The following is a 25543-nucleotide window of genomic DNA, read 5'->3' on the forward strand; positions in this document are numbered from 1 at the left end:
TCTGCCAAATGAGTTCTGTTATACTTACAGACATAATTCAAACAGTTTTAGAAACTTCAGAGTGTTTTCCATACAATAGTAATAATAATATGCATGTATTACCTTCTGGGGCAGAGTAGGAGGAAATTCGGTTTGGGTACACAATTCGTTCAAAGTGGAAACACTGCCCCCTGTCCATAACAGTTTTTTTTTACTTAGGCTGCTTAATAAGTGACAACGAACAACAAATGTATAAAGATAACTTTATTCCATTACTCAACAATATGAAAGCAGATCTAATTAAATGGAACAATCTTCCCATACAGTTTACAGGTAGAATAAACCTCTTCAAAATGCCATGGCTCCCAAAGTTTTTGTATTGATTTTTGGTAATACCAATTACCGTGGCGAATACATTTTTTTTTAAAGTATACTCGGTCATTACAGACTTTATGGGCAAATAAAATTCATAGAATAGAAAGGAAAGTTTTACATCTTCCTAAGTCAGAGGGTGGTTTTAACCTTTCAGACATGGAATTGTATCGACTCGCTACCCAAGGCTTTTACTTGCGACATATAGTTAAATACACTAAAGGTGAACAATGGGTAAATATTGAAGATGCGCATGCTCATCCCCAAAATCTTTCTACGTGTTTATGTTCAAAGGATAAAGATAAGAGCATTAACAACTTCATAGATAAGAACATTATAAAGATATGGAAGAAAATGTAACGTATTCTACAAGAACCAACATCACTTCCTAGAAATACAACCCTATGGAACAATCCTTGGATAGCTTTTCACAATTAACTGATAAATTGGTACACATGGAAAACTAAAGGCATAGAAACTGTAAATGACTTGGTAACAGGAAATAAATGACTTAAAAGTTACATATAAAAAAAATGCAATTTGAAATCGTTTGGACATCAGAGCAACCTTTTTTTATTTTTTTTTATTCAGAAAATGATGTTCATATGATAGGAAAGATATACAAAAACTTGCAGAGAGCCTATCCAACTGACTATCTCTTAGAACAAAGATATAAGCTCTAGAAACCAAGACTTAAAAAGAATTGATGTTGACACAAGAAGGAGGGAAAGTTGGAGCATAGCTAACGAAATGATGCTTAATCCAGTACAAATTAACGTATAGATATTTTTGATACAAGAGACAGAATTCACAAATTCTTCAGCACAAGGGCAGAGTCATGTCTTAAGTGTAAAATTAATAATAACTCAATAATCCATGCTTTCTGGGAATGCTATAATGTCCAAAAGTTATGTACGGAGCTAGAAGATTGGCTGTCCGAAGTATTACAATGTAAACTTACTTTTAATCCATCTGTCTGGACATTTCAAGACATGGCATATGTGAAGGTAGTGAGATACCCAATGGGCTGGAAGATTCTCTTCTCATCACTCATCTTGAAAATATGTATACTAAAAACTTGGAAATCAATCCGCCATCACTAACACAATGGAAACATCTAATGATGTATTATTGAAATGTTGAAATAGCATGGGCTACCGAGAAAAACAAATTGGTACAATTTAAGGCAGAGTAGCAAACAATAATGCAGGCACTAGGGATGGGGAGGTGAGCATGCAGGTCTGGGTAGATGAGATGTAGCTGGTGTTCTAGGGATGGGCATGTGAGCATGCAGGTCTTGGCAGATGAGATGTATCTGGTGTTCTAGGGATGGGCATGTGAGCATGCAGGTCTGGGCAGATGAGATGTAGCTGGTGTTCTAGGGATGGGCATGTGAGCATGCAGGTCTGGGCAGATGAGATGTAGCTGTGGTTCTAGGGATGGGCATGTGAGCATGCAGGTCTGGGCAGATGAGATGTAGCTGGTGTTCTAGGGATGGGCATGTGAGCATGCAGGTCTGGGCAGATGAGATGTAGCTGGTGTTCTAGGGATGGGCATGTGAGATGTAGCTGGTGTTCTAGGGATGGGCATGTGAGATGTAGCTGGTGTTCTAGGGATGGGCATGTGAGATGTAGCTGTTGTTCTAGGGATGGGCATGTGAGATGTAGCTGTTGTTCTAGGGATGGGCATGTGAGATGTAGCTGGTGTTCTAGGGATGGGCATGTGAGCATGCAGGTCTGAGCAGATGAGATGTAGTTGTTGTTTGTGTGCGTCTGTAAATGGTTGTTCATATGTATACGTTTGTATTTGTTGTGGGAATAAAATATATTTTTTAATTATATTTAATAAATAATATTATACAAAAAATAGTTCAGAATGGTTTCTGTAATTTTCCAGCTTATGAGGTTAGGAAGACCTCAAAGAGGCTGGCGACTGAGTGCATACGGTAAAAGATTCCGAAAGGAAGTCCGATATTCACAACAGCCACCCACATGGTGAACTCGTAAAACTCTGCTCCAATCGTGTTGTCAAACTGAGGGCGGGCGCCAAACGCCGGCATGATCCAGAGCTGTCAATGGAAACAGAGTAAAGATATTCAGTCCAATCTTTCACCTTAAACATACAAGTTACCATCATACTCTACTATGATGTAGTGTACTGCACAAATCCTAGGGAGCCTTTTGGCTCATGAGCAAGTTAGGCAAACAGGAAAAAAAGTGAATTTAAAGGGATGGTTCAGTAGTTTCCGTTTATTTTCGACCTACTGTACCTACCCACTGGCACAGATGTCAATTCAACGTCTATTCCATGTTGGTTCAATGTAATTTCATTGAAACAACGTTGATTCAACCAGTGAGTGCCCTGTGGGTAGGGTGTTTCATCCAAACTTAATACAAACGGTTTTGGATGAAAGGACAACATCCTAGGTTAACAAGGCCTTTAAAAGAGCCATTTTGAAAATGACAGTGGTGGGTACTCAGTAGGCTACTCACAAGGATGTTGCAGAGCAGCAGAAATGCACAGATCTCCTTCAGGGCCCTCCTCTTCCATGTCAGCCTATGGCGTTGAGGCAGGGGGGAACCAGAAGGAGCAGAAGGAGCAACATGCATACTGTGAACTGTGAGGGCCGGGGACGTCTTGGTCTCCATGAATGTCCCTGGGAGGTTGTGTATGTCTCTATGGGCTTGGGCTTGAAGGACGTATGGGTTTGTGAATACAGAGGCCTGGTGCATGTCTTCGTGGAAGGGCTCGCGATGCAGGCCCTCGATGATGAAGATGTTCTGCAGGCAGAGCTGGATCACAGTGAGCAGGGAGACAGCCAGGTTGAGAGCGTTGAGGTGGCCCTCGGCCCCCGTTGCCACCACAGCCACGATGGTGAAATAACAGATGGTGAACTGTCCGATTGAGGCGCCGATCAGCAAGCCTACATCCAGGCTCCGTGTGGGGTTCTTCCCCGACACGTGGTCCCTCTGGTCCAGCCGGTAGATGGCGCAACCAGCCACGGTCGAGACGGACATGAGCGTCACAGCCACCGTGTTCATCACGTAGTGTATCATCAGCGCCGTGTCACGTTTCCCCGGGTCCCCATTCTCCACGTCCACCTCGTAGATTACGAAGGTTCCCAGGCCCGCCCCCAGCATGACCAGCCCGACCGCAGGCCCCACCAGCACGTCCTTCAAGCGGAAATGGAGCGAGTGGTGGTTGTGCTCGTCTACCAGGCGGCCCACGTTCTTCCACATGACGTAGGTCATGGCCGAGGCAAACAGGCTGTACTCGATGTTGAAGGGGTACAGGTAGTAATAGGCCTTCTCTAAGACGGCACAGGCAGAGTGGCTGCAGTTACAGCTGCTGTATCCGCCAGAGGCTGAAATTAAATGAAAGATGAGCTTTATTGTTTGACTTGTGAGGTGATGTTTTATTATGTTGGTTTGTTTGTTTTGTTCTTACAGTATTTCATGGTTGGGGGCAATTCTATTTCAATTCAGTAAATTCAGAAAGTAAACTGTACATTTCTATGTATTTTATTTTTGTGAACCTTAATTTAAACAAGGAATTCCCATTTCAGTTTACATACTGAATTGAAATGGAATTGACCCCAACCCTGCAGTATTTTACTTAGATTTTCTAGAGAGAACATTCAACAACACACTATTCTCCACCTCTGATGTCATAGGAATGTGTGCTGTTGCCGTCCTCTGGTGGAACAACAGTCTGGTGTAGGGACTCCTCTGTGACTGCTGCCATCCACAACATCAGATTGGTAGACAGAGTCAACATCAGCCCACAGCTTCAAGAGGGAAACACAGGAGTTCAGAACAGAATAGAATACTTTCTATTTTTATATCCTATTTAATTCTGTAAGAATAGAATATAGCAGAATATAATAGAATAGACTTTATGCTTCCCAAGGGGAATGTTAAATGTTCAACCATCAATTTACATAATTAAATCGTAATAAATTCAGTTATACAGTAGCAGTTAGTGACGCTCACCGAGTTATGTTCCGTTGTAGCTGTACACAGTCTTTAGCGTGGAGCCAGAGGAAGTGTGTCTGAAAAAGATACAATGATCACCTATACTTGCATTTTTCTCACCAGCCAAATCCCTCAGTGGTTTCCTTAATGTCATATCACCTAATGGAAGCTCCATTTGAGATGTCTGAACTTGTGTTCTTACCTGGACAAGTATGAACACAGCTTGTAGGACAGGGAACACTATCTTCACAGCAGAGTCACAGTGCAGGTAGCCTACGTAGTTAGCAATCTTAAACACGTCCATAATCAGACTGCATACGCCAAACAGCACCAGTCCACCTAGAGAGAAAAACACAATGAAATCCAATTAGAAATAATCACACTTATTCAATAATCACACTCATTAAAGACAATGGGTGAATGTAAAACTTTGTCTAGTTATAGTAAATGATATCCTACTGGAATAGAACTCTTCCCCAATCAAAAGAGAGATTATTCATGTCCAGTGACTTTAACAGAAAGAAATATTATTAAATGGCTACTCCGGCATTTTGGCAATGAGGCCCTTTATCTACTTCAATCAATCAATCACATGTATTTATAAAGCCCTCTTTACATCAGCAGATGTCACAAAGTGCTGAACAGAAAACCAGTCTAAAACCCCAAACAGCAAGTAATGCAGATGTAGAAGCACGGTGGCTAGGAAAAACTCCCTAGAAAGGCAGGAACCTAGGAAGAAATCTGGAGTGGAACCAGGCTCTGAGGGGTGGCCAGTCCTCTTCTGGCTGTGCTGGGTGGAGATTATAAGAGTACATGGCCATGAATGATAGATTGTTCTTCAGCATGTTAAAACGTTCATAGATGACCAGTAGGGTCAAATAATATTCACAGTGGTTGTAAAGGGTGCAACAGGTCAGTACCTCAGGAGTAAATGTCAGTTGGCGTTTCATAGCCAAACATTCAGAGTTCGAGACAGCAGGTGTGGTAGAGAGATAGAGAGAGAGAGAGAGAGAGAGTTGAAAGCAGCAGGCCAGGGCCAACTACTTCCCCGGAGTCAGATGAACTCTTGGATACCATGTCCAGTGGTTTTAACAGAAAGAGAGATTATTAAAGTCCAGTGGTTTTAACAGAGAGAGAGATTATTAATTTCCAGTGATTTTCAGACTAAAACTGTGAAAATGTAGCAGCTGTAGAACCAGAAGATCAGAAAAGTGTCTTCTCTTACCCCTGAGCCACACAGGCCCGGCATGACTATCCTTGTAGAGCACGGCGTGATCTTCCCTGGATGTGTAGATGGTGTAGTACAGCATCCAGGCAGTGGTGAGGATGAGGAGGACGATGAGGAAGATCTGCAGGTTGATGGTGTTGATCTTGACGTTGTTGAAGACACTGCCACTGACCAGAGCAATACCTAGGAACAGGACGTTGACCGTGATGATGCTAGAGAGTAGCCAGCTACGGTTACGGCCCCTCTCCCTCACCGTGCCCCTGCTGGTCGAGAGGACGTCGCTCCCCCTCCTCATACTCCCCGCCTGGACTCCCAAGTGGATGGAACACCGGGTGGAGGGGAGGATGGGCGGGGGGGATATGTAGCCCTCCTCAACCGCCATCTCAGCTTCAGATGTCATCTTGCTGGATTCACATGAAAAGAAGCCAAAGGTCAAGTGAATGATGTTTCTCATTCTGTAAAGAGCTAGTCCACAGTTTGTTTGTGGTTTATTACAATCCAAGCACTCTCTGTTCAAAATGTCATATCCTATCCAAAAGGTAGAAGATCTAATGAGTTCAGAAAGTAGGTCTGTACTGATCAGAGTTGTGTGAACACCTAACCGTCCACTCAAAGGCTCTGCCTGTATAAGGAGGTCCCTCCTACCTGTAACCCAGCTCCTAACCTCATTTCATCATCAATGTCAACCCCATCAGTGATATGACATTGTTTATCATCAGAAGCAGTGCCCGCCCATCATGCTCCTGCTGTAACGATAGACCACGAGGGATGCGAACGATAGACCACAATGGGGGGTAATTTCCAATTACACATTAACACAGGAACCAGCATCACCCTTCCTGTCCTGGAGTGGTTTAACAGAGCTGGAATGTCGGCTTCATTATATGATGGGGCCATAAAGGCCGCTAGGGACAATAGCTCATCTGTTCACCCCCTTTCTTTACGACTTTGAATGGCCCTGAGGTTGACAGGAAATCTAAGACAGACACCTTAGGCAAATCAGCTGACCACCTTGATTATCCCCATAAATTACATAACTTGTTTAGAGACGTCAGATGAAGTTTTTGCGAGGCACGGCCACACCCGTTAAATGAATGATCCTGAGTGGTGCAGTGGTCTAAAGCACTGCATCTCAGTGCAAGAGGTGTAACTACAGTCCCTGGTTTGAATCCAGGCTGTCACATCCTTCTGTGATTGGGAGTCCCATAGGGTGGTGCACAATTGGCCCAGTGTCGTCCAGGTTTGGCCGGGATAGGCCGTTATCGTAAATAAGAATTGGTTGTTAACTGACTTGCCTAGTTAAATAAAACAAACAGATAAAAAGTGAGCAGTTCAGTCATCTGCTGTCACGTTCTGACCTTAGTTCCTTTCTTATGTCTTTATTTTGGTTTGGTCAGGGCGTGAGTTGGGGTGGGCATTCTATGTTGTTTTCTATGTTTTCCATTTCTATGTGTTTGGCCTGGTATGGTTCCCAATCAGAGGCAGCTGTTTATCGTTGTCTCTGATTGAGAACCATACTTAGGTACCCTGTTCCCACCTGTGTGGTGTGGGTCGTTAATTTCTGTTTAGTGTGTGTTGCATCTGATGGAGCTGTTTCGGTTGTCTCTTTGTTGTTTTTGCATTTTAGTGTTCAGTTTCGAATAAACATGACGAATACGTAACACGCTGCGCTTTGGTCTTCACCTTCTTCCACCAACGGCCGTGACATCTGCACCCAATACAGCTAGCCTTCAACATGTTCTCATAGCCTACATATTCTTACCTCCTTGTTGATTGATATCCATTGAATTGTGTCTATTTTCTGTTTTAGAAAGATTTGCACACATATGAAAAGATAGATGGTATCATCTTAAAAGGAATGAAGTGGTGAATAAAGAGCTCAGCCATGTGCTCCTTGTCAGTAACAACCACATCATCAACATTAAGGGACATGGACAGCTGTGAGGAGGAGGGTTTATTCTCCAGGTCTGTAACCGTTTTCCAGACCTTCTTGGGGTTAGACCCACAGAGAGAGAACTGCTCCTTAAAGTAACTAATTTTGGCCTTCCGAATAGCCTGACTGCACTTATTTCTCATTTGCCTGAACGAGAGCCAGTCAGCCTGAGTATGCGTGTGCCAAGCAATTTGCCAAATGGAATTCTTGAGGTGGAGTAACTCTGCCAGATCACAATCGAACCAGGGGCTGAACCTGTTTTTAATTCTCATTTTCTTTATGGGGGCGTGTTTGTTAACGATACCACTGAAAATATCAACAAAGAAGGTCCAAGCATCTTCAACAGAAGAAATCAAGCTGATTCTACACCAATTTACAGAGGCCAAGTCATGGAGGAAGACTTGCTCATTAAAGTTTTTTAGCAAGAGTCTATGACAATCAGGACAGGTTGTTTCACTGAGCAGCCGTTACAAACACAGGCTGTAAAACAGTGATCACTAAGGTCATTACACAAAACACCAGACTGATACCTATCAGGATTATTTGTAAGGATAACATCAAGGAGAGTAGCCTTTTCTGAGTGTTTGGAGTCATACCTTGTGGGATTGGTAATAATCTGAGAAAGATTTAGGGAGTCCCATTACTTTAGGACCTGGTCAGGTGGTTTAAGCATGTCCCAGCGTAGGTCACCTAGCAGGACAAATTCAGACTTAGTGTAAGGAGCCCGGAGAGAGCTTAGGGCATTTAGGGTACAGGCCGATAACACCCAGCAACAGTCAAACTATCTCTGAGGATTTAGAGCTTGAGGTAGTCACCTCATACAAGTACTTGGGAGTATGGCTAGACGGTACACTGTCCTTCTCTCAGCACATATCAAAGCTGCAGGCTAAAGTTAAATCTAGACTTGGTTTCTTCCATCGTAATCGCTCCTCTTTCACCCCAGCTGCCAAACTAACCCTGATTCAGATGACCATGCTACCTATGCTAGATTACGGAGACATAATTTATAGATCGGCAGGTAAGGGTGCTCTCGAGTGGCTAGATGTTCTTTACCATTTGGCCATCAGATTTGCCACCAATGCTCCATTTAGGACACATCATTGCACTCTATACTCCTCTGTAAACTGGTCATCTCTGTATACCTGTTGCACTAAAAATATTTGGCATGGGTCCTCAGATCCTCAAAAGGTTCTACAGCTGCAACATCGAGAGCATCCTGACTGGTTGCATCACTGCCTGGTACGGCAACTGCTCGGCCTCCGACCGCATGGCACTACAGTACATCACTGGGGCTAAGCTTCCTGCCTTCCAGACCTCTACACCAGTCGGTGTCAGAGGAAGGCCACAACCCCTCTTTTTACGCTGCTGCTACTCTCTATTTATCATATATGCATAGTCACTTTAGCTATACATTCATGTACATTCTACCTCAATTGGCCCGACCAACCAGTGCCCCCGGACATTGTCTAACCGGGCTATCTGCATTGTGTCCAGCCACCCACCACCTGCCAACCCCTCTTTTACGCTACTGCTACTCTCTGTTCATCATATATGCCTAGTCACTTTAACCATATCTACATGTACATACTCCCTCAATCAGCCCAACTAACCGGTGCCTGTATATAGCCTCGCTACTGTTATAGCCTCGCTACTGTTATAGCCTCGCTACTGTATATAGCCTCGCTACTGTTATAGCCTCGCTACTGTATATAGCCTCTGTACTGTTTTCACTGTCTTTTTACTGTTGTTATTATTTCTTTACTAATACCTTTTTATTTTTTATTTTTTTAATTGCACTGTTGGTTAGAGCCTGTAGGTAAGCATTTCACTGTAAGGTCTACACCTGATGTATTCGGCGCACGTGACAAATAAACTTTGATTTGATTTGATTTGAAGACCCACTGGTTGATGCTTATTTATAAAACCCTCTTAGGCCTCACACCCCCTATCTAAGATATCTACTGCAGCCCTCATCCTCCACATATAACACCTGTTCTGCCAGTCACATTCTGTTAAAGGTCCCCAAAGCACACACATCCCCGGGTCGCTCCTCTTTTCAGTTCGCTGCAGCTAGCGACAGGAACGAGCTGCAACAAACACTCAAACTGGACCAATTTATCTCCACCTCTTCATTCAAAGACTCAATCATGGACACTCTACTGACAGTTGTGGCTGCTTTGCGTGATGTATTGTTATGTCTTATGTCTTATGTCTCTCTTTATGTAGTGTTGTTGTGTCTCTCTTGTTGTGATGTGTGTTTTGTCCTATATTTTTATTTTATTTAGAATTTTTAATCACAGTCCTCGTCCCCGCAGGAGGCCTTTTGCCTTTTGGTAGGCCGTCATTGTAAATAAGAATTTGTTCTTAACTGACTTGCCCAGTTAAATAAAGGTTCAATAAATAAATAAAACATTTAGAACAATATCAATTTAGATCACACAAGGGACAAATTGAGAGCTTTAATTGTTTCAGTGAAGTGCCTGCACCTGCTGTTCTTTAAATACAAATGTTTCAGTTGGGCCGTCAGGTTCCTGCAAGAACCCCCACCAACTAAGGAGGTTCCTCGATGAACCCCACCTATAGGGTTCTTCAAAGAACTTTGAGGCTCTTAGAAGAACCCTTGTTGAACCCATCAACAAGGATATACTTATAAATTGTTTACTGTTGCTTATTCAAGAAAGTTACTATAACATGTTGCAGAGACATCAAAATTGCACTTTTAGATAGCAGCCTAAAATATTATGGGATGGCATTGCTATTTCACATTAATTGTTTTTAATTGACACATTAAAGTGAGAACGTGTCATGTTGTGAAATTGCACTCCTCCAACGAGACCTTACTGCTGTGTTCTTTGTAAAGTGGCAATGTGACAAGGTACTGTATCTCGTCAAGAACTTGAAAAGGACACTATTGTCTGTTCCAGACTGAAAGAAACAGATATCCAAACTGACTTTGTTACTGTGTAAAAGTCAACGGCTATATCTTACATGTACATGTTATATTTGTCTGCATATCGTTCTACAATCAGCATTGTCCACTGGAAATACTGTGCTTGATGTCTAAAGTAGTATTTTTTTCTTGAATTATGCTGTATAATACTATATTATAAATGTTTCATAAAGGAAACCGGTAAAGCAGTTTAATTCCATTATTTCATTACAGTCATACTGCATTTGAAAGGACCATAAGAATCATTTTCTGAGCTTAGTTGTACTTTCTTTTTGCTGTTCTTCATTTGGACCATAGATGGCAGTGCTGTCTAACCATCTTCCCCAATCATGTTCCTTAAAGGTCATCCTCCTTTATCTCATTTCACCTTTATTTAACCAGGTAGGCCAGTTGAGAACAAGTTCTCATTTACAACTACGACCTGGCCAAGATAAAGCAAAGCAGTGCGACACAAACAACAACACAGAGTTACACATGGAATAAACAAGCGTACAGTCAATAACACAATAGAGAAAAATAAAGTTGATATACAGTGTGTGCAAATGGCGTGAGGAGGTAAGGCAATAAATAGGCCGTAGTAGCGAAGTAATTACAATTTAGCAGATTAACACTGGAGTGATAGACGTGCAGATGATGATGTGCAAGTATGATGTGCAAGTCTTCCCTTCCTTGAAGTAATCACTGACGAAACATGACTGGAAAGGTGAAAAACATGGGAATCGACTCAATTGTTGCTGTTAATAATAGCACATAGATCTTTCCCTATTTCACAGAGCCTTACGGGTGGCTTCTGAAATAAAGATGGAGCTGTTGCTGCTGTTTAGCGAACTCCGACCCAACTCTGCTATTTTGTGTTTCTTTTGGCATTTATCTTCATTTATTTTCACAAAATGTATACACTATCATTTGTTATAACCGACAAGAACTTCTGAACATCAGATCTGTAGTTACTTACCTCAATTCTGGCTTCAACTTTAACTTGGACTTCGACTCATCTGCCCTGGGCTCTTTCTGTAATTCCATCCCAAAATAAACACCAGCGCTACAGAGGCAGGAGAGGGGGATTCCTGACGAGATCAAGATGAAGGTCAAACCGGCCACCTCCTCCCTCCATTTTATTGCCCAATGTACAGTCACTTGATAATAAGATGTATGACCTCTAAACGCGGATTTGCTACCAACGGGACTCTTGTAACTGAAATATTCAATGCTTTTCTGAAACATGGCTTTCGGACAAGATACCTGCCATGGCTATCCAACTCGATGGATTATCCATTCAACGAGCATATAAGACAGTAGAGTCAGGGAATCGAGAGGGGGAGGAGTTTGCCTCTTCATCAACAACAAATGATGTGCTGACTCATGTGCAGGGGTAGTTTCGACTCATTTCTCACCTGTCTTGGAATACCTGATGGTCAAATGCCAACCCTTCCACCTCCTGAATGGGTTTTCAGCTGTTATCATGACTGTTTAAACATTCCACCTCAGGACAGGAAATATAACAAGATGGCACTTAACAAACTGTACTAGGCTATAAACAAGCAGGATAACGTACATCCGGAGGCTGCCTTCCTTGTCGCCGGTGATTTAATTCAGTGTCACTATGACACGTTATGCTCAACTTCCATCAACACATCTCCTAGACCACTGTTACTCTACCAACTAGCAAGCATACAAGGCCCTTCCTTGTCCGCCATTCGTCAAAGCAGATCATTACTCCGTACTCCTGCTTCCTGTTTTCAAGCAGAAGCTCAAACAGGAAGTACCTGTGACTCGCACCGTTGAGAAATGGTCATCAGAATCAGAGATTATGCTACAGGACTGCTTTGTTTGCACTGATTTAAATATGTTCAGATACTCCGCCGACAACATCGACAAGCTCCTCCGTCACCGGCTTCATAAGGAAATATATCTGCGACACACAATGTTCCCATTATGAAGGTTTGTTGCTTCCCCGAAAAGAAGCCTTCTATTAACTCTGAGGTTGGCGCTAAGCTAAAGGACAGGGCTACTGCACACAAGGCTTTCGCAGGCAACCCTGAGGCTACGGCTGAGGACAGGAACAAGAAGTCCCGTTACGACCTCCACAGAGTCATTAAACTAACAAAATAAAAATATAGGTATAAGGGGGAATCATACTACACAGGCTCCGATGCCCACCGCGTTTGGCAGGGGCTACAGTCCATTACAAATTACAAATAAAGACCCAGCCATGTTCTACCCAATGATGTCTCTCTTCCAGACAAACTCAATGCATTTCATGCACGTTTTGACAATAACAACACCGTACTATGCTTGAGGACCCTATGGCACCGTGAGAGGCATGGGCATAGGTGTGGCTGAAGGACTCCCAGTGCAGCACCATGGACAGAGCCACCCACCTCAGCATAGTAGACAGGTGCACTCACTTCAGCACCATGGACAGAGACACTGGCTGCAGGACTGTGGACAGCGGCACTCAGTTCCGCACTGTGGAAGGCTGCACTACCATCAGCATCAGGCCAGCCGAAGACCACGCCAAACGCTGCACACCCAGCACCGCTGTGCAGGATTACTAATCAGCACACCTGTAAGGCATTCCCTAACCAACTGACTGGCACAAGAGTGCAAGCTGGACCTCCCAGTCCAGGTAGGTTAGGAAGAGCTCTCTCTCTATATATATATATTTTTTCTCAATTCAATTCGCTTTATTGGCATGACGTAACAATGTATATTTGCCAAAGCTTATTTTGGATATTTACAATGCAAAAATAAAAATGAGAATCAAAATTGTCAACGGGACAACAGTAACAACAATAACCAAGTGTCAAAATAACCATACATTCAACAATAACAATAAGCATACAGTAGAGTACAGGGTGATTGGTTTGTCAGACACTGTCCCTCAACTTATGGCAGGCAGCAATGTAGTGCACTGCCAACCCACAGCTCTCTGCATCCTCCCCCAACAGGACTGGTAGCCTACTCTCATCAGAGAGGTCTTTGAAACCTTGAATAAGGGTTTCAAATTTGGGGAAATGTCACTCTCTAATTGTTTTATATTTTTGACATTTTGTCAGAAGATGCATCTCCATCTCAGGTTCTGCTGTTGTGCAGTGTTTGCACAGCCTTTCCTCTACAGGGAGCCAGGTTTTCCTGTGTCTACCCTTCTCAATGGCAAGGCTGTGCTCACTGAGCCTGTACTTTGTCAAGGTTTTTCTAAGGTTTTGATCAGTGACCATGGTCAAATATTTAGCCACAGTGTACTGTCGATTTTGGGCCAGATGGCACTGCATTTTGCTTTGTGTTTGTGCTTGTGTTTTCCAATAAGCAATGTAGTTTTGTTTTGACTGTGTTGTAATTTGGTTCATCCTGATTGATTGGATGTTCTGGTCCTGAGGCTTCAGTGTGTTAGTAGAACAGGTTTGTGAGCCCCAGGACCAGCTGGATGAGGGGACTATTTTCTTTGCTCAACTCTTGGCATTGCAGGTCTTGGTAGTGATATGAGAGGGGGTCACTGTATTTTAGATGTTTCCAAAACTTAATTGCTCTTATTTGAGTTTTTATTATTAGTGGATATTGGCCTAATTCTGCCCTGCATGCATTCTTTGTAGTTTTCCTCTGGACATGTAGGATAATCTTACAGAACTCTGCATGCAGGGTTTCAATGGGGTGTTTGTCGCATTTGATGAAATCTTGTTTTGCAAGTGGACCCCACACCTCACTGCCAAAAGTGTGATTGGTTCAATGACAGATTCAATTAGTTTTAGCCAAATTTTAATAGGTATTCCAATTTGAATTAGCTTTTTAATGGCGTAGAATGCCCTGCGTGCTTTCTCTCTCAGTTTATTCACTGCCTCATTAAGGTGTCCAGTTTAGCTTAATTTTAAACCTAAGTAATTGTAGTGTGTACAGTACTCTATATATTTTGTACCAATTGAGAACTTTGGTCTAATTCCCTGAGATCTGGATCTTCTCTGGAAAATAATTATTTTAGTCTTTTTGGGGTTTACTGCCAGGGCCCAGGTCTGGCAGTACTGCTCTAGCAGGTCCAGGCTCTGCTGTAGGCCATGTACTGTGGGTGACAGCAGGCATAGGTCATCTGCGAAGAGTAGGCATTTAACCTCTGAATTGTGGAGACTAACACCAGGGGCTGAGGATTTTTCTAGAATAGTGGACAATTCGTTGATGTAAATATTGAAGAGTGCAGGGCTCAGATTACAATCCTGACGAAGGCCCCGCCCCTGGTTAAAGAATGATGTTCTTTTCTTGCCAATTTTAATGCTGCACGTATTGCCAGTATACATTTATTTAATTATGTCATATGTTTGACCCCCTACACCACTTTCAATAACTTTGTAGAACAGTCCTGTATGCCAAATAGAATCAAATGCTTTTTGGAAGTCGATAAAGAAAGCGTATATTTTGGTATTATTTTGGTGGACATGTTTATCTATCAGGGTGTGTAGGGTGTAAATATGATCAGTTGTGTGATGTTTTGGTATAAATCCAATTTGGCTTTTACTCAAGACATTGTGCTTATTAAGGAAGTTTAGAACTCTTAGATTTATAATACTACAGAAAACCTCCCCTGGGTTACTGTTCACACAAATTCCTCTGTAATTGTAAGGTCAAATTTGTCTATGTTTATAAAGATTGGGGTTAGGAGTCCTTGATTCCAGATGTCAGGGAAATAACCTACACTCAGGATCAAATTAAACAGTTTTAATATAGCCAATTGAAATTTTGCACTAGTGAGTTTGAGCATCTCATTTAGGATGCCATCAGGTCCGCATGCTTTTTTAAATCTGAGAGCCTGAAGTTTCTTATAGAGCTCCTGGTCAGTAATTGGGGAGTCCAATGGATTTTGATTGTCCTTTATAGCTTTTTCTAATCCATTCAACTTCTCATGAATTTGGCGTTGTTCTGCGTTTGTGTCAATTTGAACGGTGTTGTAGGGTGTTTTAAAATGGGTTGTCCATATGTCACTATTTTGTATCGCTAATTCCTCTTGTTTAGATTTTTTTTTTTTTACAATTTCAAGTTGCTTTCTGGTATTCTTCTGTGCTGTTTTGGGCCCATCTGTATGAATTTCTGATGCTGTACAGCTTACTAGGCTGTGAATGTGTGGTTGTTTCCATGTCTGTTCTTTTGAGGAACAACGTAATTTGGCTGTGATCAGACAGAGGTGTTAGTGGCTTGACAGTGAATGAGCTGAGAGAGAAGGGGTCAATGTCTGTGATCATATAGTCTACTGTACTATGGCCAAGAGGTGAGCAGTAAGTGAATCTCCCCAAAGAGTCCCCCCGTAACCTACCATTGACAAAGTACAGACCCAGGCTTCTACAGAGCTTCTACAGTGCAGATAGTTGAGAAGAGGAACTAATGCAGGTTGATGTCTGGTGCAGATAGTTGAGAAGAGGAACTAATGCAGGTTGTTGTCTGGTGCAGATAGTTGAGAAGAGGAACTAATGCAGGTTGTTGTCTGGTGCAGATAGTTGAGAAGAGGAACTAATGCAGGTTGATGTCTGGTGCAGATAGTTGAGAAGAGGAACTAATGCAGGTTGTTGTCAGGTGCAGATAGTTGAGAAGAGGAACTGATGCAGGTTGTTATCTGGTGCAGATAGTTGAGAAGAGGAACTGATGCAGGTTGTTATCTGGTGCAGATAGTTGAGAAGAGGAACTGATGCAGGTTGTTGTCTGGTGCAGATAGTTGAGAAGAGGAACTAATGCAGGTTGATGTCTGGTGCAGATAGTTGAGAAGATTGTTGTCAACTTGGCAAAGCTTTGTGAATTGTCTATCTGCCGCTTTGCCACTAACTTTGACAAGATCTGGGACCAGGCAAGTTGAGCTATATAACCCAAACAGATCTGAGACCAGGCTAGTTGAGCTATATAACCCAAACAGATCTGGGACCAGGCTAGTTGAGCTATATAACCAAAACAGATCTGGGACCAGGCTAGTTGACTGATGTAACCCAAACAGATATGGGACCAGGCTAGTTGAGCTATATAACCCAAACAGATCTGGGACCAGGCTTGTTGACATATGTAACCCAAAGATCTGGGACCAGGCTAGTTGAGCTATATAACCCAAACAGATCTGGGACCAGGCTAGTTGAGCTATATAACCCAAACAGATCTGGGACCAGGCTAGTTGACCTATGTAACCCAAACAGATCTGGGAACAGGCTAGTCGAGCTATATAACCCAAACAGATCTGGGACCAGGCTAGTTGAGCTATATAACCAAAACAGATCTGGGACCAGGCTAGTTGACATATGTAACCCAAACAGATCTGGGACCAGGCTAGTTGAGCTATATAACCCAAACAGATCTGGGACCAGGCTAGTTGACTGATGTAACCCAAACAGATATGGGACCAGGCTAGTTGAGCTATATAACCCAAACAGATCTGGGACCAGGCTAGTTGAGCTATATAACCCAAACAGATCTGGGACCAGGCTTGTTGACATGTGTAACCCAAAGATCTGGGACCAGGCTAGTTGAGCTATATAACCCAAACAGATCTGGGACCAGGCTAGTTGAGCTATATAACCCAAACAGATCTGGGACCAGGCTAGTTGACCTATGTAACCCAAACAGATCTGGGAACAGGCTAGTCGAGCTATATAACCCAAACAGATCTGGGACCAGGCTAGTTGAGCTATATAACCCAAACAGATCTGGGACCAGGCTAGTTGAGCTATATAACCCAAACAGATCTGGGATCAGGCAAGTTGAGCTATGTAACACAGTGGAATCTGGAGTAGACAGAACAGAAAGAGGAAGCCAGACCAGAATACCTTTGATAATACAGACAAGGGAACACTGGTTAAATATTGTTTTGGGTGTACTGGTTAAATACTGTTTTGGGTGTACTGGTTAAATACTGTTTTGGGTGTACTGGTTAAATACTGTTTTGGGTGTACTGGTTAAATACTGTCTTGGGTGTACTGGTTAAATACTGTTTTGGGTGTACTGGTTAAATACTGTTTTGGGTGTACTGGTTAAATACTGTTTTGGGTGTACTGGTTAAATACTGTTTTGGGTGTACTGGTTAAATACTGTTTTGGGTGTACTGGTTAAATACTGTTTTGGGTGTACTGGTTAAATACTGTTTTGGGTGTACTGGTTAAATATTGTTTTGGGTGTACTGGTTAAATACTGTTTTGGATGTACTGGTTAAATACTGTTTTGGGTGTACTGGTTAAATACTGTTTTGGGTGTACTGGTTAAATACTGTTTTGGGTGTACTGGTTAAATATTGTTTTGGGTGTACTGGTTAAATATTGTTTTGGGTGTACTGGTTAAATATTGTTTTGGGTGTACTGGTTAAATATTGTTTTGGGTGTACTGGTTAAATATTGTTTTGGGTGCACTGGTTAAATATTGTTTTGGGTGTACTGGTTAAATATTGTTTTGGGTGCACTGGTTAAATACTGTTTTGGGTGTACTGATTAAATATTGTTTTGGGTGTACTGGTTAAATATTGTTTTGGGTGTACTGGTTAAATATTGTTTTGGGTGTACTGGTTAAATATTGTTTTGGGTGCACTGGTTAAATATTGTTTTGGGTGTACTGGTTAAATATTGTTTTGGGTGCACTGGTTAAATATTGTTTTGGGTGTACTGGTTAAATATTGTTTTGGGTGCACTGGTTAAATATTGTTTTGGGTGTACTGGTTAAATATTGTTTTGGGTGCACTGGTTAAATACTGTTTTGGGTGTACTGGTTAAATACTGTTTTGGGTGTACTGTACATAATATTAAAGGGGCAACCTGGGATTCCAACAAGAACGCGGTCGTTCCCCCACTTGCTTTGCTAAACACTTGAGGGACGGGGGTGGAGAAATATGGATCCATCAGACTAAAATGATAGTTTTAATCAATGGGGTAATAAAAGGTTATATGTTGTGTGATAGGTAAGACAGTTGTTGTAAATTCATGAGATATTTTTACTAAGTAGTGCCAGTGATTGGTCTGTGTTGTATTACAGTGTGCCACAAAGAAGAATGACTCATATCCCAGAAAATGTTTACATAAATGTATGTGCAATTTATTACAAAGTCATCATCAATTATAATTTAATATACAACTATTTATACAGTTTACTAGATACAGTTTAATAGCTCACTGATATTGACATATTTCATTAAAAATGAAATTGTATTATATAATGTTATCCTTTACATATGTTTCAGTGCTCAGGACAGAACAAAGTAAAACAATAAAAAATAGATTGTAAAAAAAATAATCTTTATACATTTTCAGAATTGTTTCTGTAATTCACCTGCTTAGGAGGTTAGGAAGACCTCAAAGAGGCTGGCGACTGAGTGCATACGGTAGAAGATTCCGAAAGGAAGTCCGATATTCACAACAGCCACCCACATGGTGAACTCGTAAAACTCTGCTCCAATCGTGTTGTCAAACTGAGGGCGGGCGCCAAACGCCGGCATGATCCAGAGCTGTCAATGGAAACAGAGTAAAGATATTCAGTCCAATCTTTCACCTTAAACATACAAGTTACCATCATACTCTACTATGATGTAGTGTACTGCACAAATCCTAGGGAGCCTTTTGGCTCATGAGCAAGTTAGGCAAACAGGAAAAAAAGTGAATTTAAAGGGATGGTTCAGTAGTTTCCATTTATTCTCGACCTACTGTACCTACCCACTGGCACAGACGTCAATTTAACGTCTATTCCATGTTGGTTCAATGTAATTTCATTGAAACAACGTTGATTTAACCAGTGAGTGCCCTGTGGGTAGGGCGATTCATCCAAACTTAATACAAACGGTTTTGGATGAAAGGACAACATCCTAGGTTAACAAGGCCTTTAAAAGAGCCATTTTGAAAAGGACAGTGGTGGGTACTCAGTAGGCTACTCACAAGGATGTTGCAGAGCAGCAGAAATGCACAGATCTCCTTCAGGGCCCTCCTCTTCCAGGTCAGCCTATGGCGTTGAGGCAGGGGGGAACCAGAAGGAGCAGAAGGAGCAACATGCATACTGTGAACTGTGAGGGCCGGGGACGTCTTGGTCTCCATGAATGTCCCTGGGAGGTTGTGTATGTCTCTATGGGCTTGGGCTTGAAGGACGTATGGGTTTGTGAATACAGAGGCCTGGTGCATGTCTTCGTGGAAGGGCTCGCGATGCAGGCCCTCGATGATGAAGATGTTCTGCAGGCAGAGCTGGATCACAGTGAGCAGGGAGACAGCCAGGTTGAGAGCGTTGAGGTGGCCCTCGGCCCCCGTTGCCACCACAGCCACGATGGTGAAATAACAGATGGTGAACTGTCCGATTGAGGCGCCGATCAGCAAGCCTACATCCAGGCTCCGTGTGGGGTTCTTCCCCGACACGTGGTCCCTCTGGTCCAGCCGGTAGATGGCGCAACCAGCCACGGTCGAGACGGACATGAGCGTCACAGCCACCGTGTTCATCACGTAGTGTATCATCAGCACCGTGTCACGTTTCCCCGGGTCCCCCTTCTCCACGTCCACCTTGTAGATGACAAAGGTTCCCAGGCCCGCCACCAACATGACCAGCCCGACCGCAGGCCCCACTAGCACGTCCTTCAAGCGGAAATGGAGCGAGTGGTGGTTGTGCTCGTCTACCAGGCGGCCCACGTTCTTCCACATGACGTAGGCCATGGCCGAGGCAAACAGGCTGTACTCAATGTTGAAGGGGTACAGGTAGTAATAGGCCTTCTCTAAGACGGCACAGGCAGAGTGGCTGCAGTTACATCTGCTGTATCCGCCAGAGGCTGAAATTAAATGAAAGATGAGCTTTATTGTTTGACTTGTGAGGTGATGTTTTGTTATGTTGGTTGGTTGTATTTCATAGTCTGGGGAAATTCTATTTAAATACAGTAAATTCAGAAAGTAAACTGAAAATGTATTTTATTTTATTGATCCTTCATTTAAACAAGGAATTCCCATTTCAGTTTACATACTGAATTGAAATGGAATTGACCCTAACCATTTTTCATTCGATTTTCTAGAGAGAAGATTTGACAACCCGATATTCACTACCTCTGATGTCATAGGAATGTGTGCTGTTGCCGTCCTCTGGTGGAACAACAGTCTGATGTAGGGACTCCTCTGTGACTGCTGCCATCCACAACATCAGATTGGTAGACAGAGTCAACATCAGCCCACAGCTTCAAGAGGGAAACACAGGAGTTCAGAACAGAATAAAATACTAACTATTTTTAAATACTATTTAATTCTGTAAGAATACAAGAGAACAGAACAGAATTTAATAGAATAGAGTAGACTTAAGGTCTACGAAATTTAAGGTCAACCGGCAATGTTTAAATGTCCAACCATCAATCAAACATCAATTTACAACATCAATAAATAAATCATCAGTTATACAGTAGCAGTTAGTTACGCTCACCGAGTTATGTTCCGTTGTAGCTGTACACAGTCTTTAGCGTGGAGCCAGAGGAAGTATGTCTGAAAAAGATACAATGATCACCTATACTTGCATTTTTCTCACCAGCCAAATCCCTCAGTGGTTTCCTTAATGTCATATCACCTAATGGAAGCTCCATTTGAGATGTCTGAACTTGTGTTCTTACCTGGACAAGTATGAACACAGCTTGTAGGACAGGGAACACTATCTTCACAGCAGAGTCACAGTGCAGGTAGCCTACGTAGTTAGCAATCTTAAACACGTCCATAATCAGACTGCATACGCCAAACAGCACCAGTCCACCTAGAGAGAAAACACAATGAAATCCCATTAGAAATAGTCACACTCATTCAATAATCACACTCATTCAAGACAATGGGTGAATGTAAAACTTTGTCTAGGTATAGTAAATTATATCCTATTAGAATAGAACTCTTCCCCAATCAAAATAGAGATTATTCATATCCAGTGGTATTAACAGACAGTGAATCCTACAGGGTAAGGTTGCAAAATTCCACAAACTTCCCAGATTTCCAGGGATAAAAACAAACAACTGGGAACTCTGGAATTTAGCAGCTGTAGACCCAGAAGATCAGAAGTGTCTTCTCTTACCCCTGAGCCACACAGGCCCGGCATGGCTATCCTTGTAGAGCACGGCGTGATCTTCCCTGGATGTGTAGATGGTGTAGTACAGCATCCAGGCAGTGGTGAGGATGATGAGGACGATGAGGAAGATCTGCAGGTTGATGGCGTTGATCTTGACGTTGTTGAAGACACTGCCACTGACCAGAGCAATACCTAGGATCAGGACGTTGACCGTAATGATGCTAGAGAGTAGCCAGCTACGGTTACGGCCCCTCTCCCTCACCGTGCCCCTGCTGGTCGAGAGGACGTCGCTCCCCCTCCTCATACTCCCCGCCTGGACTCCCAAGTGGATGGAACACCGGGTGGAGGGGAGGGTGGGCGGGGGGGATATGTAGCCCTCCTCAACCGCCATCTCAGCTTCAGATGTCATCTTGCTGGATTCACATGAAAAGAAGCCAAAGGTCAAGTGAATGATGTTTCTCATTCTGTAAAGAGCTAGTCCACAGTTTGTGGTTTATTACAATCCAAGCTCTCTCTGTTCAAAATGTCATATCCTATCCAAAAGGTAGAAGATCTAATGAGTTCAGAAAGTATGTCTGTACTGATCAGAGTTGTGTGAACACCTAACCGTCCACTCAAAGGCTCTGCCTGTATAAGGAGGTCCCTCCTACCTGTAACCCAGCTCCTAACCTCATTTCATCAGCAATGTCAACCCCATCAGTGATATGACAATATAAAGGTTTCTTATCATTTCCCTGTTTATCATCAGAAGCAGTGCCAGTCTACCATGCTTCAACGAATATGAGTTTATCTTGCTTGAATTGGGTCAATGCCAGTGTTTGATTAAATTGAAATTAACAAAGAAATCCTCACAGTTCATATTTACGAACACACATTGGTATTTTATCTACATGAGGTCAGGTATGTTTTGTTTCCTGGAAACCAACTTATTATTTTTTTATAAAAAATTGTAGATTTTCAGTTTCTGTCTAATAAGACTGTTTCTACAGCAGCACTGACTGTTCCTTAGAACAACAGTAGGCTACTCCCCAACGCCAAAACTGAGGTCTGAAAACACAGTGAATCATAATGTAAACTGGAAATACCATACTGGATCCCCGAATTTCCTCATAATATATTCATCATTACACAACATACAGGTGTGCTGGTTCAAAAGTGGTTTTTCAAAATGCCTGTGTTGCAGCACTGACAAACTGTCTCGCAGCGGAAAGTTTGTTTGCAATCTAACAATAACCTAGCCAACGTAATGAAATATGTGGGTGACATTTCTGAAATATTTCACATGACGGTGTAGTTATTACATCCACTTTGCAGTTCATAAACATTTTTAAAATCAGCCCAACTGTAAATGCTGATAAAAGTCCAGTTGAAATAGTATTTTGTATTTATTTATCACAAGACTTTTTTTGACAATGTGTTGACAGGACTTGATATAGCCTAGTTCTCTGTACTTTTAAGATGAAACTGTAATTAGTTGGGTGTACTTATAATGCATTGATGGATGTATTAGCATATACATTGTTGTGGAAAATGTAACATTTTATGGATTTTGTGGGTACACGTCTATTTAGCTAATCCCCTCCTTGTACTCCATGTCATGTACAAAAGAGACTGGCCTTTCTTACAACTTCAAATTCAAACCTTCTATCATTAAATGAGAGGATTTGATCCTGATTCAGAGGATTTGATCCTGATTCGATCAACCTCACAGCTATTCTCCAATCACAATGATTATGCAAATATTGGAACTCCACAGAACACATTGGTATAGCAACCGTTTTTTATTTGTCCAGACTAAAACAGTATGTTCAAAGTTGCTTGCTGAAGTCTAAATTCTCACACCAAATACATACTGCAATTCCAGCCACAAAATGTCAAAATACAACAACTTACCTAGCTAACAGCTAAATGTTGGTTTTTGACTATTTCCAAGGCACCACATGTTGTCATGGAAAATATGAATGTTATTTCCAACAACCAATGAGCAACTCCACCATAAATCCAGCGAACGTTGAGATTGTGTAACCTAGTAGTTTGGGACTCAGACTACTAGGTTACTTGTGATAGTATCAATTTAATTGGATGCTTATGAATGGGGTTCCAATTGGTCAGTTTGACATTCTATGAATTGATTACAGCCATCCACACAATCTCAATACAAACGCATTAGAGTGGCAGTCTGGTAAACACACTAATGGTGTGAAAAGGCTGCAGTGCCCAGTATTATTTGCTCAGTTTATCAAAAGCAATTGGTTTCCTGAACTTGACAGAATTATTTATCTAACAGGTCAATAAGAGTGTCAGACATAATGAGTTACTGAGTTACTTCATTTAAGTACACAAATGAAAAATAAATATCCAAGACAAAGGAGATGATTGTGGACTACAGGAAAAGGAGGACCGAGTACGCCCCCATTCTCATCGACGGGGCTGGAGTGGAGCAGGTTGAGAGCTTCAAGTTCCTTGGTGTCCACATCACCAACAAACTAACACGGTCCAAGCACACCACGACAGTCGTGAAGAGGGCACAACAAAACCTATTCCCCCTCAGGAGACTGAAAAGATATGGCATGGGTCCTCAGATCCTCAAAAGGTTCTACAGCTGCACCATCGAGAGCATCCTGACGGGTTGCATCGCTGCCTGGTATGGCAACTGCTCGGCCTCCGACCACAAGGCACTACAGAGGGCAATGCGTACGGCCCAGTACATCACTGGGGCCAAGCTTGCTGCCATCCAGGACCTCGATATCAGGCAGTGTCAGAGGAAGGCCCTAAAAATTGTCAAAGACTCCAGCCACCCCAGTCATAGACTGTTCTTTCTGCTACCGCACGGCAAGCGGTTACCAGAGCGCCATGTCTAGGTCTAAGAGGCTTCTAAACAGCTTCTACCCCCAAGCCATAAGACTCCTGAACATCTAATCAAATGCCTACCCAGACTATTTGCATTGCCCCCCCCCCCCCCCCCCATTTTATGCTGCTGCTACTACTCTCTGTTATTGCATAGTCACTTTAATAACTCTACCTACATGTACATATTACCTCAATTACCTTGACTAACCGGTGCCCGCGCACATTGACTCAACCGGTACCACCCTGTATATAGCCTTGCTATTGTTATTTTACTGCTGCTCTTTAATTATTTGTTACTTTTATTATAGTATTTTTTTTTAGTTAGGTATTCTCAAAACTGCATTGTTGGTTAAGGTCTTGTAAGAAAGCATTTCACTATAAGGTCTACATATTTCGTATCAAATACAATTTGATTTGATAAAGCGTGTTTTTGAGTTCAATGAACAACATAAAAATCTGAGTTAATTAGACTCAGGATTAAGTTCATTCAGTCAATCTTATACCTATAGATCAATACATTGATGATCAATATGAGGATGCCTGAGCAACTGCTTACCTTGTGTGAGGTGTGTGTGATCAGGTTCAGAGTGCCTGGGGGAGCCGTGTCCCTCATGGCTTTTATAGCCGTCCCCAGCCACAGCCTGATTTACAGACAACACCACCAATGTACAGACAGTCATAAATGTCAAACATCTATGAGAAACAACATGCTTTGTTATATGTCCACACACAGGGAGTGTTTAATTATTTATCAAAAGAACACTCATGTGTGGACGTATAACAAGCTTCTGCTTAGAAAGACACCTTTTAACATTTTAGTATTTCACTGTCACAACATGGCTCATCATATTGTGTTGTGCTCATCAAAACTCAAATCATACCATCACACCTTTAATGATGAGTCAGTGGATATGATGGTCTGTTCAGGAACACTGGCAGACTGCTGTTATAATGAGGTATAACTTCTTATAAGCGTGCATGAGCCTTTATAATGGCGTATGAAATGTTTAAAAGCATATCAAATGTTATGTTGTTCTATGCATGAATCAACATTTCAACGGACTCTAAATGGCTATTGGAAATGAATACCTACACTCCTAAGCACTATCTACAACACCAAATGATAATTTGGCTGTCCCAATAGGAGAACCCTCCGAAGAACCCTTTTTGGTTCCATGTAGAACCCTTTCCACAGAGGGTTCTACATGGAACCAAAAAGGGTTCTACATGGAACCCAAAAGGGTTCTACCTGGAAC

The 25543-nt window shown here is 42.3% G+C and overlaps 2 protein-coding genes across 2 annotated transcripts; both read right to left on the reverse strand.

The window, feature by feature from the left end:
• Nucleotides 1-2063: 2063 nt before the first annotated feature.
• LOC129833987 (proton channel OTOP2-like) lies at nt 2064-6135 on the reverse strand. The gene is made up of 6 exons (XM_055898804.1): nt 5551-6135; nt 4528-4664; nt 4344-4402; nt 4011-4138; nt 2844-3715; nt 2064-2419 (listed from the first exon to the last, which is right to left on the reverse strand). The coding sequence occupies exons 1-6, from the start codon at nt 6005-6007 to the stop codon at nt 2249-2251; spliced, it is 1824 nt and encodes a 607-aa protein (XP_055754779.1). The 5' UTR covers nt 6008-6135; the 3' UTR covers nt 2064-2248.
• A 12340-nt stretch (nt 6136-18475) lies between these two features.
• Nucleotides 18476-21843, reverse strand: LOC129833986 (proton channel OTOP2-like). Its single transcript, XM_055898803.1, has 6 exons — nt 21444-21843; nt 20998-21134; nt 20814-20872; nt 20447-20574; nt 19307-20178; nt 18476-18882 (listed from the first exon to the last, which is right to left on the reverse strand). The coding sequence occupies exons 1-6, from the start codon at nt 21826-21828 to the stop codon at nt 18712-18714; spliced, it is 1752 nt and encodes a 583-aa protein (XP_055754778.1). The 5' UTR covers nt 21829-21843; the 3' UTR covers nt 18476-18711.
• Between the last annotated feature and the right edge of the window lie 3700 nt (nt 21844-25543).

Source organism: Salvelinus fontinalis, chromosome 34 (assembly GCF_029448725.1).
Source record: "Salvelinus fontinalis isolate EN_2023a chromosome 34, ASM2944872v1, whole genome shotgun sequence".
NCBI classification, from domain to species: Eukaryota; Metazoa; Chordata; class Actinopteri; order Salmoniformes; family Salmonidae; genus Salvelinus; species Salvelinus fontinalis.

Coding starts and splice junctions, on each gene's coding strand:
- LOC129833987 (XM_055898804.1), bottom strand. CDS start 6,007: ATGAGAAACATCATTCACTTGACCTTTGGCTTCTTTTCATGTGAATCC. Junction 4,665..5,550: donor CGGGCCTGTGTGGCTCAGGG/GTAAGAGAAGAC, acceptor TTTTCTCTCTAG/GTGGACTGGTGCTGTTTGGC. Junction 4,403..4,527: donor CTGTGTTCATACTTGTCCAG/GTAAGAACACAA, acceptor TATCTTTTTCAG/ACACACTTCCTCTGGCTCCA.
- LOC129833986 (XM_055898803.1), bottom strand. CDS start 21,828: ATGGCGGTTGAGGAGGGCTACATATCCCCCCCGCCCACCCTCCCCTCC. Junction 21,135..21,443: donor CGGGCCTGTGTGGCTCAGGG/GTAAGAGAAGAC, acceptor TTTTCTCTCTAG/GTGGACTGGTGCTGTTTGGC. Junction 20,179..20,446: donor ACATTCCTATGACATCAGAG/GTAGTGAATATC, acceptor ATTTAATTTCAG/CCTCTGGCGGATACAGCAGA.